At 38.8% G+C, this 20565-nt stretch overlaps 1 protein-coding gene across 1 annotated transcript in view; it reads right to left on the bottom strand.

Annotated features, from left to right (window-relative positions):
* The window catches only part of EEA1 (early endosome antigen 1), a 158180-nt gene that overhangs the window by 97663 nt on the left and 39952 nt on the right, over positions 1 to 20565 (bottom strand). Inside the window, exon 2 of the mRNA XM_021675624.2 lies at positions 16957 to 17049. Within this exon, the coding sequence (XP_021531299.2) occupies positions 16957 to 17049 (93 nt within the window). The remainder of the gene's footprint in view (positions 1 to 16956; positions 17050 to 20565) is intronic.

Below are 20565 nucleotides of genomic sequence, written 5' to 3'. Positions count from 1 at the left end.
TATCATCAACATGGCATATAAGGTTCTCCATAACCATTCCCCAACAACCTATGCAGTCTGTTCTCCAGACATCCCCTCACCATACTTCAACAATACTAAATATCTGTGTTTCCTTGAGCATGCTATCAAATTTCTGTGCCTTTGTGTATACTGCTTCTTCCCTCCAGGAGCATTCTCACCAGCTTGTCAAGTTCCTATACTCACTATAATACTCAGCATATTGGATTTTTTTAATCCATATTTCCATAATGGCTACAGATGGTACTTTAAACATACAGTATTTTTCTAAATTGCATATTTATTTACTGAAATATGAATGAACCTGGCAGTGCAAAAATTGGCACACACACACAAAATAACAGAAAATCTCTGATAGCTTACAGATTATAAAATCTTCCAAGGGAGAAAAATGAGCTAAGCAATCAGTACTCTGAGCATGTAAAAACTAAAAATAAATAAATGAAAAACTTCTGTTCCTTGAGTGCTGATGCAAAAAAAAAAAAATGTATATCCTCATTTATTATTTGCGCACATTATGTGTGACAGAATCAAGGGTGATTATTAGACATACTGATATTTAGACAAATATTACCAGACAATGCTATATAATACAATTATATATAAAGAATTATGGTAACACAGGAGAAGTATCCAACTCCACCTGTGGCAGCAGTTAATACTTTACAAAAATACATATTATATATGTGTCTCATCTCCATCCTCATTGCAGCTGCATATTGTGTGTGTGTGTGTGTGTGTGTGTGTGTCAGTCACTGGAATTAGGTACTAAAGAATTAATAGGAGTTTACTGGCAGAGATAAAAGAAAAGCATTCTAAGCAAATGGAGCATAAACAAAGGTGCAGGAAACACTATGAAACATAGTCATGTTACGTTTAGAAAACAGAAGGCTTCTAGGTGTGTTCTGATCACAGAGCCAGAGTGAAGGGCAGGGGCACAAAAGGTGAATAAATGCAATAATTTCCTATGAAACTCCTGAAATGAGTAAAGGGTAGTATTGAGGTTGTGCCTCTGGACATCAGAATACAGTGATACCACTGGAGATATTTGGTACTCAACACTGTCTTCTGAATGAATGAATGTTCCCAGTCAGGATGTTAGTCTAGCTGCTGTTTTTCTCTTTTTCTTCAAAACCATCTGTTGGCATTCTTAGATCTCCTAACCCACTGTTGTACAACGCTACTAGATTTGCCTTTAGTGCAACAGTACATGTACCCCTATAATGTTTAGCCTGTCATTTGTCTTTTGTGCCTCAACTTCTGCCAGTGACTAGAAAGAAAATTAAAATGTGTTCCTCGGAGAAGCTACATCCCTATTACACAGTTTAATCTTCACAACTTTAGCTTTTTGACTATTGTCTCCACTTCAGGTTTGGGCTCCAGATACCTAAGAGTGCCAGAAAGCTAATGATCACACTGAGGTATGCCACACCTTCTTAAAACTTCCAAATATTACCAGGTTAATACCCCAGAAATAAATGATTCATTCCTAATGAGAAATTTTAAAAATCAGTAACATATATTTCATTACAGAAATATTCCACATAGGCCGAGCATGGTGGCTCACACCTGTAATCTTAGCACTTTGGGAGGCCGAGGCGGATGGATCAAAGGTCAGGAGTTTGAAATCAGCCTGGACAACATGGTGAAACCCCATCTCCACTAAAAATACAAAAAAAACTAGCCAGGCATGGTGATGGGCACCTGTAATCCCAGCTGCTTGGGAGGCTGAGGCAGGAAAATTGCTTGAACTCAGAAAGTGGAGGCTGCAATGAGCCGAGACTGCACCACTGCACTTCAACCTGGGCAAAAGAGCAAGTCTCCATCTCCAAAAAAAAAAAAAAAAAAAAAAGTGAATTTTCCATGTGATTAGGACTTTCTTCTTTAAATAAAACTTAAATTTTGGAACATTTCTAATAAAAATAAATCTTTCTAAAATACATATAATTCCTTATCTTCTCAAACAGATGATATTAAACCTTTGCCTAATGCCTCTGAGACATAAATATTTATCACTGAACAGATGTCTTCTACCTTATTAATTCTGGCAAGCCTCTTTAATTCTTATACTCATACTTTATAGTTTGTCTGCTTTGTATTTCAACAGTCATTTCTAAAAATTCTTAGCATGCTAGCTCTGGGAATGCTAACCTGCAATAAATGGGATTGACAGATTAAGAAAAAAAAAGTTTATTAAAACCCATCAATCATTTAAAATAACAGTATAATGAGTTTAGAATGAGTGCCTCAGGGATGTCCCATAAACAGAGTGCATGACCATTAATTCATGGACTTTGTAAATCAATTTGATGCAAGAGACTCCTTTACTTTTTTCTAAATGATCTCCAAGGTGATCAAGGTTGCTAGATAGACATTTATCAGAGAAAGACTGTTAGCTAACAATAACACACTAAAACTAGCCAGCCACACTTCTTTCCTTTAGTCATTTCAAATTTGTCACCAACTTCCAAAAAACGCAATTTACTTAAGATTAAAAACAATAAATTCCATACTCTTAGAGTTTGGTTATCTGTAATCCTTTCTCATCCACTGCAGCTGGGAACTTACCTTAACTAGATACTTAAGGTATTCCTGTTGTACCAAGTATCATTTTAATTAAAAGAAAAGCCCTCGCCGGGTGCTGTAGTTCATACCTGTAATCCTAGCACTTTGGGAGGCTAAAGCAAGGAGATCACTTGAGGCCAGGAGTTCTGGACTACCCTGGCCAACATGGTGAAACCCCCACCTCTACTAAAAAAAAAATACAAAAAAATTAGCCAGGCGTAGTGGTGCCCGCTTGTAGTTCCAGCTACTCAGGAGGCTGAGGCAGAAGAATTGCTTGAATCCGGGAAGTGCAGGTTGCAGTAAGCCAAAACTGCGCCACTGCACTCCAGTCTGGGCAACAGAGTGAGACTCTGCCTCAAAAAAAAAGAGGAGGGAGGGAGGGAAGGAAGGAAACCCCTTAGTTTAAGTGCAGAGTAGGTGAGATTATTTATTACTTTTGATTTTTGTCTAGCCCATAAAAAAGAAAAGTTGACCCACAAGGTCCAGAAGGATAATGTGATAAAATGCTAAGCAGATTTTCAAGAATCTTCCATCTTTGCTTGCACTGCTTCAGCCAGTTTAATTGGCATCCTCCTGCATGCATCCATTTTCTCCACCACAGTTAAAATCTCTGGCTTAAATGTTCTCTTACAAAGTTTTTCCCGAGTTCCTCTCATGCTGAATTAGCCACTGAACATTTTGCAAGTAATATCTATCATAGAAACCTCTTGGGGTAGTTTATTGTACCATATTCACCTATTACCTCCCTCTCTATTACCTCCTATATCTGCCACATAAAAGGTACTCCACTAATGTGTCAAATAAGTAAATGTTGGTGAGATTACTTTCTTATATACATAATTGCCTCATAGAAGAAAAGTAATTTTTGGTCTTTCTCGTGCAAAAGGTTGCATTCTTTTATAACTATATTTCCTTTGTTTTTTGAATACCATTGTGATTTTGAAAGAAAACATATCAGAATCATCCAAGAAATTATTTCCAGCCTAAAGATGGGCAACACTTCCACTAACTTGCTTTCCTCCTCAGCCTTTGTTATGTACCAGGCCCACACTACTGAGAAATATTTTTGGAGTGATCCACTGTTACTTATGAGAGTATGTCATTCTGTCACCTTCCTCAAGTCTGGGGAAGTTAAAACAAAAATTGAGACAGTCTTAGATTCAAGTTCTAATGCTGTACGTTTTCCCAGATAGGGACAATAACTGTTCATATGCAAAGTCCTCTTTTTTTTTTTTTTTTTGAGATGGAGTCTCACTCTGTTGCCCAGGCTGGAGTGCACTGCCATAATCTCAGCTCACTGCAACCTCCACCTCCCCAGTAGCTAGGATTACAGGTGCACACCACCACACTCAGCTAGTTTTTGTATTTTTGGTAGAGATGGAGTTTCACCATGTTGGTCAGGCTGGTCTCGAACTCTTGACCTCAATGGCCAGGCTGGTCTCAAACTCCTGACCTCAAGTTATCCATCTACCTTGGCCTCCCAAAGTGCTAGGATTACAGGCATGAGCCACCGCACCTGGCCACAAAGTCCTCTTTCTCTGTAAGCGCAGAGTATTTTATCCTAAAGCATTTTAATACATTCATAAATGAAACATTAACAAAATAATAAAAATATAACTTACCAATGTTAGAATAATACTCACTTAATATTTCGATTTCATGGCAAAACTGATTTAAAATATTAACTTAAATTTCTGTATTTATTTACAAATTCACAAAAGGACAGGTGCAAACAGTAAGAGAAGTCATGCAGACTTCCCAAGAGCCTCTTTTCCTTATTAAAACATCTTTTAAGCATGCATAATTAAAGCAATCCATATTCCCTTGTAGCATAAAAAGTAAAGCAACACTGAGGCAAAGAAAAACCAAGCTATTTTGAGTAACCCAAAACACCAAGCTGCTAAAACAAAATATACAGGACCCACAGTAGCACTGGAGTCATTAAGAAGTTCCTGTCCTCTTGTTTCATTTTCAGCATGCACTTTCTGGTAATGCTCCAATAAATCAACAGCAGTTATACATCTTTTCATACATAAGGGGCAGATGAAACCCTGTGAGATAACAACTTTTAGAAAAATATACAGAAAAATATTTTTATAAAACAAGACAATGCAAATAGAAATAAAAAGAAATGTGTATTTATTTTTAGTATTTGTAAGGACAATTTTCAAGTGGTAACTGCACAAAAGGTGAAAACCTATCAGAAGTAGGACTTTTAAAATTAGTTACCATCCTTATGCTATAAATTTGCATTGGTTCAATTTATTTTCATTATGGTATCCAGTTGCTTCAGTTAGAATACTCTTTATATTTTTAAAAATCTTTGTGTTTATGGCACTTTGTCCTTACTTATGTAAGACCTATTATCAGCAAATTAGCTTTTGTTTTATTTTATTGATTGATTGATTGATTGAGACAGTTTCACTCTGTTGTCCAGGCTGGACTGCAGTGGCGCCATCTCAGCTCACTGCAATCTCGGCCTCCTGGGTTCAAAAGATTCTCATGCCTCAACCGCCTGAGTAGCTAGGACTACAGGTGCACGCCACCACACCCAGCTAATTTTTGTATTTTTAGTAGAGACAGGGTATTACCATGTTGGCCAGACTGGTCTCAAACTCCTGACCTCAGGTGATCCACCTGCCTCCGCCTCACAAGGTGCTGAAATTACAGGCATGAGCCACTAGGCCCAGCCGAGATCAAGAAATTATTGGCAGGTATAACAAATACTTTCACGTTATATAATGTTCTCAACAAAAAAGTTCTCCTTGAAAGTAATTTAATGGGAGTAATTTTCAGTCTTTACTATATTCCACTAGCCTGAGATCCCATTCTCGCCCACACCCATAATTCCCAGTAGATGATTCTTCCTTCTAATTTTCTGAGCCAAATAAAACCATTTTCAAACAGTATTTCAAATTCCCTATACCTAACAGTATCGATATTTTAAAATATGGGCTGTTATACTGATTTATGTATGGCTTAAGTTTTTGTCAAATAACAATAATAGGATGAGGGGCCAGGCATGGTGGCTCACACCTGTATCCCAGCACTTTGGGAGGCAGAGGCAGGCAGATCACTTGAGGTCAGGAGTTCGAGACTAGCCTGGCCAACATGGTAAAACCTCGTCTCTACTAAAAATGCAAAAATTAGCCAGGTGTGGTGGCATGCATCTGTAATCCCAGCTACTCAGGAAGCTCAGGCAGGAGAATCATTTGAACTCAGGAGGTGGAGGTGGCAGTGAGTCAAAATGGCACCACTGCACTCCAGCCTGGGCAACAGAGTGAGACTGTCTCCAAAAAAAAAAAAAAAGAATAATAGGTGTGAACTTGGGTTTCAACCAATGCCTGATAATATGACCTTAAGGAAATCACTTTGCTTTGCTAAGTGTAAGTGTCCTTATCTATAAAATGGGCCGAATATTAGCACATATTCTTCTAGAGTTATTGTGTATATAAAATACTAAATGTAGTGCCTGAGACATTGTAAGTGCTCAACAAATAGGAACTATCATTAGACATCTATTTAAAGATGAAAGGGAAGTACTGAGAGACTAGATAAAAAGATAGCAATTAAAAACCTAGATTACTCAGCAAGGCCAAGGAAATGAGGTAGTGAGAATATGAAGAATAAAGTTTGTGAGATGCTAGACAATTATGGTAAAGAATGGGGAGATACGATTTTAGTATTTCAGGTTAAACTATTGTGCCTGATGATACAGTAGAAGGTATTGCCATGGAATGGAGTAGCTAGAAAAGAGATAATAAAGATCATTGACACTGACAACATTAAGAAACTTGGAGGTTAAAATGTTCCTTGACACTGGGAAGTCACATTTGACACAGTGACACTGACCCTGGAAGGTTAAAATGTTCCTTGACCTCCCAATTCCTTAATGTTGTCGATGTCAATGATCTTTATTATCTCTTTTCCAGCTACTCAAATCCATGGCAATACCATCTACTGTATCATCAGGCATAAAAGTTTCACCTGAAATATTAAAATCACAACTCCCCAGTCTTTATCACAATTGTCTATGCTCTCAAGCCCGGAGAGATGGCTCGTGCCTATAATCCCAGCACTTTGGGAGGTCAAGATGGGTGGTCACCTGAGGTCAGGAGTTCAAGACCAGCCTGACCAACATTGAGAAACCCCATCTCTACTAAAAATACAAAATTAGCTGGGTGTGGTGGGGCATGCCTGTAATTCCAGCTACTCAAGAGGCTGAGGCAGGAGAATGGCTTGAACCTGGGAAGTGAAGGATGCGATGAATCGTGCCATTGCACTCCATCCTGGGCAACAAGAGCGAAACTTCATCTCAAAAAAAAAAAAAATGTTCCTTGAGTTATCAAAGTCACTTAGGATAATAGCAAGGAAAGAGAGGAAGACTGAAAATAAATGTCAGATGGGAAGCAAGACAGGGTAGCAATTAAGAGCTAGGCTTGGGCTTGAATCCTAGATTCATATCACTCTTAGTAGCTACGTGACCTTCAATTTCCTCAACTGTTAAGTGAAATAACAATAACATCTACTTCATATGGATCTCATGACACTTAAATAAGATAATACATGCAATAAACTTATCATTATACCTGGTACAAAGAAACATTCAGTAAATGTTAGCTATCATTACTGTAATTATTCCTTTTGTTAATAACCCTTAAAGATTATCCAGAGGATGAAAGTGAGGAACATGAGTTCGTTTTTTTTTTTTTTTAGCTGAAGAAAGAGTTGTCTTCCGGATAACCACAGTCTCAAGTGCTAAAACTACAGAACAATTCCTCTCTAAAAGATGCTTTGGCCAGGCACAGTGGCTCACACTTATAATGCCAGCATTTTGAAAGGCTGAAACAGGCAGATCACTTCAGCCCAGGAATTTGAGACCAGGCTGGACAACATGGCAAATCCTCATCTCTACAAAAACTACAAAAAAAAAAAAAAAAAAAAAAAAAAAAATTAGCCGGGCATGGAGGCATGCATCTATAGTCCCAGGTACTTGAGAGGCTGAGGCAGGGGAACCACTTGAGCCCAGGAGGTCCAGGCTGCAGTGAGCCATGTTCACACCACTGAGCTCCAGCCCAGGCAATAGAGTGAGACCCTGTCTAAAAAAGGAAAAAAAAGAAAAGAAAAGAAAATCATGTTTCATTTGGTTTTTGTTTTGTTTTTTGAGACAAGAGTCTCCCTCTGTTGCCCAGGCTAGAGTACAGTAGTGTGATCTTGCTCACTGCAACCTCTGCCTCCCCAGTTCAAGAGATTCTCCTGCCTCAGCCTCCTGAGTAGCTGGGATTACAGGTGTCCACCACCATGCCCAGCTACTTTTTGTATTTTTAGTAGAGACAGGGTTTCACCAAGTTGGCCAGGCTGGTCTCGAACTCCTGCCCTCAGGTGATTCGCCCACCTCGGCCTCCCAAAGTGCTGGGATTCTAGGCATGAGCCACTGTGCCTGGCTGTTTTGTTTTTGCCACCACAGTTTTAGACTGCCTATCACTTTACTCTTGTTTGTTCACTGTTAAGTTTCCATATACAATCATTCATTCAAAAAGTATTTACCTGTTGGTATTCTACCATACAGTAGGGTAACTGTGGTTAACAGTGAAACATTGTATATCACAAAATAACTAGGAGAGAGTCTTTTGAATGCTCTCACTACAAAGAAATGATACATGAATGAGGTCATGGATATACTAACCACACTGACTGGATTATTATGCAACATTGATATGTATGAAACATCAAATTGAAACCCACAAATAGGTGCAATTAAAATTGTCAATTTAGGCCAAAAGTGGTGACTCACACCTGTAATCCCAGCACTTTGGGAGGCCAAGGCAAGGGATAACCTAAGGTCAGGAGGTCGAGATCAGCCTGACCAACATGAAGAAACCTCATCTCTACTAAATATACAAAATTAGCCAGGCATGGTGGTGTATGCCTGCAATCCCAGCTACTTAGGAGGCTGAGGCAGGAGAATTGCTTGAACCTGGGAGGCGAAGGTTGCAGTGAGCTGAGATCGTGCCATTGCACTCCAACCTGGGCAACAAGAGTGAAACTCGTCTCTAAAATAAAAAGTGTCAATGTAAAAAGTAAGTAATTTTTTTAAGTACTATATCATTTTTTAAAAATCACATGGGTGGCCGAGCACTGTGTCTCACACCTGTAATCCCAGCACTCTGGGAGGCCAAGGCGGGCAGATCATCTGAGGTCAGTAGTTCAAAACCAGCCTGGCCAACGTGATGAAACCCAGTCTCTAATAAAAATACAAAAAAAATAGCCAGACGTGATGGCACATGACTGTAATCCCAGCTACCTGGGAGGCTGAGGCCAGAAGAATTGCTTGCACCAGAAGGCAGAGGCTATAGTGAGCTGAGATCCTGCCACTGCACTCTAGGCTGGGTGACAGAGTGAGACTCCATCTCACACAAAAAAAATCATCACATGGACATGTGATTACTATGTTCTAGCTATTGTGGTATGGTGCTAAGAATACAATAATAAATAAGACAAAGTCTTCACTCTTAAGAAGCTTATAGACTCTCTGAAAAAGTTACCAAAAGAAATTACATTTTAGGCTGGGCACGGCAGCTCATGCCTGTAATCCCAGCACTTTAGGAGGCCAAGTTGGGTGGATCACAATGTCAAGAGATCAAGACCATCCCAGCCAACATGGTGACACCCCGACCCTACTAAAAATAAAAAAAAAAAAAAAAATGTGGTCAACATGGTGAAACCCCGTCTCTACTAATACAAAAAATTAGCTGGGCACGGTGGTGCGTGCCTGTAATCCCAGCTACTCAGGAGGCTGAGGCAGGAGAATTGCCTGAACCCAGGAGGCGGAGGTTGCGGTGAGCCGAGATCGCGCCATTGCACTCCAGCCTGGGTATCAAGAGCGAAACTCCGTCTCAAAAAAAAATAAATAAATAAATAAAAAAAAATAAAAAAATGAGTTGAGCATGGTGGCGCACACCTGTAGTCCCAGCTACTTGGGAGGCTGAGGCAGAATTGCTTGAACCCAGGAAGCGGAGGTTGCAGTAAGCCAAGATTGCATCACTACACTCCAGCCTGGTGACAGAGCAAGACTCCGTCTCAAAAAACAAAAAAAAATTACATTTTATACCCCTCTAATCAGAAAATTTTATTAGATCCACATTGAAAATGTATCCAGAATCTCAGCACCCCTACTGTTACCACTCTGCTCCAAGTCATCCTCACACTGTATATAGATCATTGTAATAGATTCCTAATACTCTTTTTGCTCCTACCCTTACCCCACTAACAGTGTATTTTCAACACAGCAGCTATCGTGTATCCCATAAAAATGTAAATCAAATCTGTTCATTTCCTTGCTTAAAATTTTCCAATGGCTTCCTACCACAGTAAGAGTTAAAAACTAAAATCTGTTTAATAGTCTCTAAGGCCCTACAAGAGGCAGGCCCAATGTTTCCTTGGCTCACTATGCTAGAGCTACACTGGCCGCCTGGCTGCTTTTTCTTGAGATGGAGTTTTGCTCTTGTTGCCTAGGCTGGAGTGCAATGGCATGATCTCAGCTCACTGCAACCTCCGCCTCCCAGGTTCAAGTGCCTCAGCCTTCCAAGTAGCCGGGTTTACAGGCATGCACCACCACGCCCAGCTAAATTTTGTATTTTAATAGAGACGGAGTTTCTCCATGTTGGTTAGGCTGGACTCGAACTCCTGACCTCAGGTGATCTGGCCACTTCGGCCTTCCAAAGCTGGGATTACAGGTGTGAGCCACCACACCCAGCCTCTGGTTGCTTTTTCAACATGACAGGCATATTCTCACCTTAGAGACCTGTTGTTCCAGACCTGGAAAAATGCTTGCCCCAGAAATCCACGACTCATTTCCTCAACTCCTTCAGTTCTTTTTGCATTATCCCCTTCTCAGAGAAGTCTTCCCTGATAACTATTTAAAATTGCAGCCACCAAGAACACTTTATATGCTCCCTTTCCTGTTTTATTTTTCTCAATAATACCAACTGTCTAAGTTGATACATTATTTATTTATTTATTTTTGAGGCAGGGTCTCGCTTTATCATCCCAGCTGGAGTGCAGTGGCACAATCATGGTTAACTTGCAGCCTCGAACTCCTAGGCTCAAGCGATCCTCCCACCTTAGCCTCCCGAGTAGCTGAAAATACAGGTGCATGACACCACTCCTGGCTAATTTTCTTTTATATTTTTTGTAGAGAAAGGATCTCCCTATGTTGTCCAGGCTGCTCTTAGGTGATCCTCCCACTTTAGCCTCCCAAAGTGCTGGGATTACAGGTGTGAGCACCATGCCTGGCCAATACATGTTTAGTATGTTCTTATTTTTGCCTATTTCCACACACTTGAATGTAAGCTCCACCAGGATAAACAGTTTATAGTTTATCCTAACAAATGAATAAACGGGAAGTCTTTCACTCATCCCACCACATGAAGACACAGGGATAAGGCACCATCTAGGAACCAGGAAATGGGACCTCACCAGACGCCAAATCTGCCAGCACCTTGATCTTGGATTTCTCATCCTCTGGAACTATGAGAAATAAATTTCTGCAGTTCATAAGCTACCAAATCTATGGCATTTTATAATAGCAGTTTGTGGTATTTTATAATAGCAGTCTGAACGTACTAAGATAAGCAGGTAAGGTACAGAGATTAGCCTATGGAAAAGCCTCAGAGAAAATAAAAAAACTTGGCACACTATAAAAGCAGAGAAAGTTCAATATGTCTGCATCAAAGGGTATCAAGAAGACTATGGGAAGAAATGAAGCTATAGAGGTAAAAAGAAAGCAGATCACCAACAAATAAATAAATAAACAACAAAAAAAACTTCTAGAACAAGCTAAAGAATTCAGACTTTATTCTAAGGACAACTGATTGAAAGCCATTAACCTGGGTGTTTTGTTTTTTTTGTTTTTTTGGTTTTGTTTGAGACAGAGTCTTTAGCACCTAGGCTGAAGTGCAGTGACATGATCTCAGCTCACTGCAATCTCTGCCTCCCAAGCTCAAGAAATTCTCATGCTTCAGCCTCCCAAGTAGCTGAGATTACAGCCATGCACCATCATGCCCAGCTGAAGTTTTTTATTTTTTTGTATTTTTAGTAGAGACCGGGTGTCTCTACGCTGGCCAGGCTGATCTCCAACTCCTGGTCTCAAGTGATTCCCCAGCCTGGGCCTCCCAAAGTACTGGGATTACAGGCATGAGCCACCATGCCTGGCCTAACCTGGGTTTTAACCAGGAAAATGGCATAATAAAATCTTAGCTATATTTTAAAAGAATAGATTCAATTAGAAGAGAGAGGAGACAGGAGGTGAGTAACATTAGACAAAAGGAAGACAGTTACAATAATATGTGAGAGTTAATGATTGATGGCAGTCTGATTAAGGCAGCAACAGAATGGACTAACATTATTACTTAAGCAATTTGAATATAAAAAGTTTTCTGAGGAGGTGATAATTGAAATAAAATTATTATTATTATTATTATTTGAGACGAAGTTTTGCTCTTGTTGCCCAGGGTGGAGTGCAATGGTGCAATCTCAGCTCACCACAACCTTTGCCTCCTGGGTTCAAGTGACTCTCCTGCCTCAGCCTCCCGAGAAGCTGGGATCACAGGCATGTACCACCACACGCAGCTAATTTTGTATTTTTAGTAGAGATGGATTTCACCATCATGTTGATAAGGCTGGTCTTGAACTCCTGACCTCAGTTGATCCACCCACCTCAGCCTCCCAAAGTGCTAGGATTACAGGCATGAGCCACCTCGCCTGGCTATTAAAATAATATTTAAAGAAAGGAGCCAGCTGGGGAGAATGTTCCAGGTAGAAACAACAAGTAAAAAGACTTTCAACTAGAGTTACAGGTTTAAGAAAAAAATAGGTCAGAGTAGCCAATGTCAATGAGCAAAGGAGAGAATAAAAAGAAATGAGATTTGATAGGTACGTAGAGGCCACATATGCAGGGCTTTACAGACCATGATAAGATATAATGGAATTGATTTTGCATAATGGGAAGCTAACGAATTTTTTTTTTCTTTTCTTGCTGGGAAGAATAACCTCCAGCACAAGCTGGAAGCAGGCACTTCCTAAAGCCAATGAAGATTTTAATTGAGGGAATGGCCTGATCCGATTCCAGTCCCTCTGGTTGCTCTTTGGAGAAGTGACCTAAAGTAACAAGGATAATACACTCTTATGATAATCAAGGTGAAAGACAATGATGGCAGCAGAAACAGAAAGAAGAGGATAAGACCAGGCACGGTGGCTCACACTTGTAATCCTAACACTTCAGGAGCCAAGATGGGCAGATCACTTGAGACCAGGAGCTTAAGACCACCTTGGGAAACATAGCAACACCCCTCTCTACAGGAAAATTAAAAATTAAATTTCTACACAGCTTCCTTTGAAAAAAAAAAAAGGAGGTTGGGGAACAGACTGAAGATACATCTAGGGGCTAAAATGAATAGGAGTTATCATGTATGAATATGGTAGATGAGAAAAAGGAAGAATCAAGTTTGCTCTGAAATCCTTAGCTTCAGTATCTGAGATTTTCTACAATTTTCAGGTTTCTAAAACAGCTAAAAGAATAGCAAGTTGAGCTAGGTACAATGGCTCACACCTGTAATCCCAGCACTCTGAGAGGCTGAGGTGGGCGGATTACCTGAGGTCAGGAGTTCAAGACCAGCCTGACCAACATGGTGAAACCCCATCTCTACTAAAAATACAAAATTAGCTGGGCATGGTAGCACATGCCTGTAATCTCAGCTACTTGGGAGGCTGAGACAGGAGAAGTGCTTGAACCCAGGAAGCAGAGGTTGCAGTGAGCCAAGACTGCATCATTGCCCTCCTACCTGGGCAATAAGAGCAAAACTCCATCCAAAAAAAAAAAAAATAGCAAGTTGAATGTTGGGGCAGGAAAAGGGTGGAGGGCAAGAATTTAACTTAAGTATATTAAATTTATGACAAATATTAAATTTAAAATGCATATTAAATACCTAAGTTTCCACCTGAAGAATCTAGAAAAAAGATGAGCAAACTAAATCCAAAGTACATAGATGGAGGAAATTAAATATAAAAGCAGACACCAATAAAAAAGAAAAGCCAAAGATAGAGAAAATTAACAAAGTCAAAAGTTGGCTATCTTAAAAATTAATAAATGGATAAACTAATAGGAATAATCAGGGAAAAAAAGAGAGAAAATATTTTCTCTCTTACCAAAATCATGGGATATCACTACAGATGCTACAGATATTTATGCCAATAAATTCAACACCTTAGATGAAATAACAGATCCCTTAACAACACAATTCACCAAAACTGACTGAAAAAGAAACAGAGAATCTGAGTAATAATACACTTCCCAAAAAGAAAGCTCCAAGCCCAGATGGTTTTACTAGTGAATTCTAGCAAACATTCAAGGTATAATTAGCACCTATTTCTTTCAGAAAATACAGGAAGGAGTGCTTCCTAATTTATCAGGCCAGAAAAACCCAGACACCAAAACCTGACAAAAACCTTTCAAAAAAGAAAATTATAGACTGATATCCCTCATGACCAAATGCAAAGTTCCTCAAAAAATATACAAACAAATGAAATCTAACAGTATACAGGCTGAGTATCCATTATCTAAAATGCTTGGGACACTTTTGGATTCTAGATTTTTTTCTTTTTTTCTTTTGTATTTTGGAATGTTTACATGATACTTACCAATTGGGTATTTTAATCCAAAAAAATCCAAAATCTGAAATAAACACCATTTCAGCACTCAAAAAGTTTGGAATTTTGGGGCATTTTGGATTTTGAATTTTCATATTAGGGATGCTCTACCTATATAAAAATAGTATTAACAACACAGCAAAACCAAGTGGAGCTTATACTAGAAATAAAAGAGTAGATCAACATTCAAAAATCAATGTAAATAATCACAATAACGGAAGGAGAAAATCGTATTATCATCTCAATAGATGTGGGAAAAGCATTTGGCAATATTCAAAGTTCATTCAAAGGGAAAGGGGAAGGGAAAAAAAGGAAGAGAGGGAGGAAGAGAAGGGGCAAAGCTCTCAGAAAACTAGAAAGCATCATTAAGCTGATCAAAAAAAACTATGCCTACCATCATTCTCAGTGGCAAAAACCTTAAATGCTATTCCCCTAAATTCACAAAGTAAAATATTCACTTTCCCCAATTCTATTTAATATTCAACCCAAATTAAAGTCCAATATTGTGTGCTACCTTGACATCTGGTGAAACTGGGAGGGCCTCAAATGGCCTAAACACAAGTTTCCCTCCCTATTCTGCTCCCAAGTATAAGGTCCTCTACTCCTCAAACAGCCCGCCTGATCACAGGGACAAGGCACACTGCCTGCTTATCCCTACGTATTGGGTTTCCGTACTGTGGTACCCTGCCAGCCTGCAGACTTATCCAAACAATCCGATCATATCCCTCTTTAGGAACCAGAAGGTACCCAGCCTCTTGATAGTACCAAGTCTGCCTCCCACAGCCCCTGGTTGTTCATTTTGTTCACAAATGTAATCTTCATGTAGGCATGCATGGCTCCACAGCTGAGGAAAGATTTAATTAATTGGATAATAGGTTTTTTTCTTAATCTAAAATGAAAAACAAAAAAGAAGGATATAAAATATAAAACAGGCCATATTAATTAGTATCTATTTATGTGTGTGTACTGTCATGAACTACTGCACTAAGAAAGAATGGAATCCAGAGAATAAGAGAAAGGATTGAAATTTGATAAAAAGGACTTGTCTTCAGTGTATTAAAGTAAATCAGGTATGGTATAGGTTCAATAAAATAAGAACTTTTATGTAATCGTTCCTATTTTCTCAGTTATATGTAAGGTGACTGAGAGAAGGTTAAAAAGAAGAGACAGAGAGATTTGAAAACAAAGAAGGTACAAAATAACTATCTTAGAAAGTAGGAAGTTTTAACCCTACTAATACAATATTAACAGTATTGCCCGGCACTGCTCAATACCATACCCATTGGAGATGTTTTTTGGTGTTGGCCTGACTGAGGCCAACTCAATTATTACTAGATTCCTTTCCTGGGTTATAACTCAGCACTGTGAGTTCATCATTATCATGAACACAGTTTGGAACATTTTTCTTAAAGACATTTCCTTAAACTTTTTCTTAATAAAGTCCAGCTAATACTTTTCCTCCCCTCTCACAAATTTGTAAAATCTTACTATGGTTAATATATATACACATGGAGACAAATAATAAACAGATGGTCAGAGAGACAAAACAGAATGATGAATGGACAGAAAGAGGACATATCCAGAAACGCATGCACAATACACAGACTCATCAACTAAGAGGTGGAGAAAAGGAGAGCAGAGAAAAACAGATTGGGTAAGGACTACAGCTAGGACTTCAAAGGGGCAACTGACAAAAAGTGTCAGAGCAAAATGTGAATGTCTTGATCTCTTAGTGGCAGTATTATGGGTGAGTGTTATGTCCTTCACATTCCTTATCTCCTTTTTCTATAATCATCAAATGTTACTTATTCATTAAAAATAATAGGGCCGGGCATGGTGGCTCACACCTGTAATCTCAACACTTTAGGAGGCCAAGGCAGGTGGATCATGAGGTCAGGAGTTTGAAATCAGCTCAGCCAACATAGTGAAACCCTGTCTGTACTAAAAATATTAAAATTAGCTAGGTGTGGAGGTGCACACCTGTAACCCCAGCTACCTGGGAGGCTGAGGGAGGGGAATCGCTTGAACCTGGGAGGCGGAGGTTGCAGTGAGCTGAGATTGTGCCATCGCACTCCAGCCTAGATGACAAGAGTAAGACTCTGTCTCAAATAAATAAATAAATTAATTAATATAATAATAATGCAACTAAGGCTGACTTTTCAAAATTTGAGGGTTTTTTTACTTATTTACAAATACTTTCTCCATTTTTAATATAATGTATTTATAGTTAATATAATGTCTTTAATATCAAAGACAAAAGTCCTTACAAAGTCATAAATGAAGACAGTAAATAATATGTCAATTTTATAGATAACCTGATTTTTCCTTAGTGCAGTAGTTCATGACAGTACACACACATAAATAGATACTAATTAATATGTAATTCTTTATAAACAGACTTTTTAAAATCTTCAGTGAGATAACATTAGCATTAAAGACAAATTGGCAATACTATTTTTCAGAGTCTTAATATACACTTTCTCAGTCTCACAACTAGGCACAGGTTAGCTACAAGTATGTTTCACAAGTTACATTCCAATTTATAAGAAAAATTATGAGAATTTTTTCTATACAAGGCAACTTTAAGTCACCAATCGTTACACCACATATTTGCTCATTTTCTCTTAAATAATATTGAATTTTATTTCCAAGTTATTATTTTCATACCTCTGAAGAGCTTTCATTATTGACATCTACTGTGTTTATAGGAGTTGCTGATGAATCTAAATCAGAACCTTGAGAGCCAACTCTCCCAGGAGTCTGGAACACAAACAGAAGGGGAAAAAAACAAAGCAAACATTAATAATATATTCATAAGCCATTTAATAATCTAAACCTTTATACATAAGAAAAGTAGACGTCTTTACAAAAATAACAGTACTAACAATATCCTTTACCAAAGACTGTACCTTTGTATCAAAATCTCTATATATGCATTTCTCTCATTTTCAGTCACTTTAATAAAATGTATACAGTGCTTTATAAAGTCTTCAAGTCACCTTCACAAAACATCTTACTTAATCAAAATGACATCTCTAAGACAGGTAAGATGGACGTTATCACTGTAGAGAAGAAAACAGATTTAAAGCAGGAAGTGATTTGTTCAACATTATACTGTTTTGTTTTTTGTCTTGCTCTGTCACCCAGGCTGGAGTGCAGTGGTGCAATCTCGACTCACTGCAACCTCCACCTCCCAGACTCCAGTGATCCTCCCACCTCAGCCACCTGAGTAGCTGGGACAATAGGCGCACACCACCACACCTGGCTACTTTTTTGTATTTTTGGTAGAGACAGGGTTTCACCATATTGCCCAGGATGGTCTCAAACTCCTGAGCTCAAATGATCTGGGCACCTCTGCCTCTCAAAGTGCTGAGGTTATAGGTCTGAGTCACCATGCCCAACCCACCATTGTACTGTTAACAAAAATCAGAAAGTCCTCAAGATGCAAGTTCGAGGAGGAAAAAAAAAAAAAAAATCAGAAAGCACTCAAGATCCAAGTTAAAGAAAACAAAAATCAGAAAGCAGAACTAAAATGAAGATCTTCCGAATGCTTTGACAATGCTCTCTTTTCTACACAAACTCAAACTATAATTATTCAAAGAGGAGTGCCAAAAAGACCAATGCAGCCCAAGTTATCAAGTCCCCATCATCAACCACTCACACCAATCATTACCATCTGTCTCCAATACTTGATATGACACCACCAGAGAAACATTTTGGAGTGTTAAAGGTCTTTTCCCCCTGCACCATTTATCACTTAGCATTATCATTTATTAACATGTATGTGTTACTTGGCCAGGCACGGTGGCTCACATCTGTAATCCCAGCACTTCAGGAAGCCAAGGCGGGCAAATCATAAGGTCAGGAGTTTGAGACCAGTCTGACTACAAGGTGAAACCCCATCTCTACTGAAAATAGAAAAATTAGCTGAGCTTGGTGGTATATGCCTGTAATCCCAGCTACTCCAGAAGCTGAGGCAGGAGAATCACTTAAACTTGGAAGGTGGAGGTTGCAGTGAGCAGAGATGACACCCCTGTACTCCAGCCTGGGTAACAGAGCAAGACTCTTTCCTGGGGGAGTGGGGGGAAAATATATATATATATATGGTTATGTCTCAAGGAATATATGTGTGTGTGTGTATACATGTGTCTATTACTTTTATATCAAATTACTTTTTGAATGAATTTGAAACCTAGTAAAACATTGAGTAAAAAGAGATTTAGAGCACAAAAACTGACTCAATAATACTTAACAAAAATATATATGGTTCATGCTAGCATTATTCACATTTTACACATGAGGGAACCAAGTCATAGAGACTAAGTATTGCCCAAAGTCAGATGGCTAATAAATGGAAGAAGAGATTTTAATTAGAGCAGTGTGGCTCTTAATCACTAATCAATGCTGCTTCTCTGTTCGGTATCTCCACTGAAATGCCCCTCAATCACCCAAGATTCAAAACAACTGACAACATATTTGCCTCAACATGTGAACATACTGTACATCATTACTAAATATTCAACCCAAATGCCAAATAAGGATGAATTCATAATACTATATTCATTCATTAAAATGATTATAAAAACTACATACAGGCTGGGCGTGGTGGCTCACACCTATAATCCCAGCACTTTGAGATGCTGAGGTGGGCGGATCATCTGAGGTCGGGAGTTCATGACCAGCCTGACCAACGTGAAGAAACCCCATCTCTACTAAAAATACAAAATTAGCCAGGCATGGTGGCACATACCTGTAATCCCAGCTACTTGGGAGGCTGAGGCAGGAGAATCACTTGAACCCGGGAGGCAGAGGTTGCAGTGAGCCGAGACAGTGCCATTGCACTCCAGCCAGGGCAACAAGAGCAAAACTCTGTCTCAAAAACAAAACAAAACCAAACAAAAAACTACATACAATGGAAAAATATACACAGTATGATTTAAATTATATATAAAAATTACTGATACAAGAAAAAAGGTTGAAATTCAAATAAGGATTTCTGTAGCAAGACAGGAGTCATTTTAATTTTTTTTCAGTTTTTGTTTTTGCTATTTTTTTTTCAGAATTTTAGATCCATACTTGAATGGCTTTTATCTTGGAAAAAAAAATGTTTTATGTTAAAGATAAGCAAACCTCCAGTTGAAGAGCCAGCATTCCTTTCCTTTCCTCATGCAGGTACTTTGCACATTTATTAATAGGCACATCTCGTTTTATTGTGTGTCACTTTATTGCACTTTGGAGATATGGCGCTTTTTACCTATTGTAAGTTTGTGTCAACTCTACCATCAAACAAGTCTATTGGCACCGTTTTTTCAATAGCATGTGCTCACTTTGTATCTCTGTGTCATATTTTCGTCATTCTCACAATATTTTGAGCTTTTTCATTATTATCATATCTGTTATGGTGACCTGTGATCAATGATCTTTGAAGTTACTACTTCAAAGATTGTTTTGGGGCACTACAATCCACATGCATATAAGATGGCAAACTTAATTGATAAATGTTGTGTGTGTTCTGACTGCTCCAGTGACTGGCCATTTCCCAATCTCTCTCCCTTTTCCTTGAGCCTCCCTACTCCTTGAGAGACAACCATATCAAAATTAGGCCAATTAATAACCCTATAATGGCCTCTAAGTGTTCAAGTGAAAAGATGAGCTGCCCATCTCTCACTTAAAATCAAAAGCTAGAAATGATTAAGCTTAATGAGGAAGGCATGTGGAAAGCTGAAACAGACCAAAAGCTAGGCCTTTTGTGCCAAACAGCCAAATGTGAATGCAAAGAAAAAGTTCCTGAGGAAATTAAAAGTGCTACTCAAGTGAACACACAAATGATAAGAGCACAAATTGCTGAGAAAGTTTTAGTGACCTGAATAGAAGGTCAAACCAGCCATAACATGCCCTTAAATCAAAGCCTAATTCAGAGAAAGGTCCTAACTCTCTTCAATTTTACAAAGGCTGAGAGAGATGAGAAAGCTGCAGAAGTCTGAAGCTAGCAGAGGCTGGTTCATGGGATTTAAGGAAAGAAGCTGTCTCCATAACACAAAAATGCAAAGTGAGCCAGCATGTGATGATGGAGAACCTGCAGCAAGTTATCCAGAAGACCTAGCTAAGATAATTGATGAAGATGTCTATACTAATAACAGACATTCAATTCAGGAAAAAAAACAGCCTTCTATTGGAAGAAGATGCCATCTAGAACCACCATAGCTAGAGAGGAGAAATCAATACTGGGCTTCAAAGAACAGTCTAATTCTTCTTAGGGATTAATGGAGCTGATGA

The sequence above is a fragment of the Aotus nancymaae genome, unplaced genomic scaffold (assembly GCF_030222135.1).
Source record: "Aotus nancymaae isolate 86718 unplaced genomic scaffold, 86718_ANA_hifiasm-v0.15.2.pri h1tg000016l, whole genome shotgun sequence".
Lineage (NCBI taxonomy): Eukaryota > Metazoa > Chordata > Mammalia > Primates > Aotidae > Aotus > Aotus nancymaae.
The sequence above is the reverse complement of the archived record's forward strand: the minus strand, read 5'-3'. Positions and strand labels throughout refer to the sequence as shown.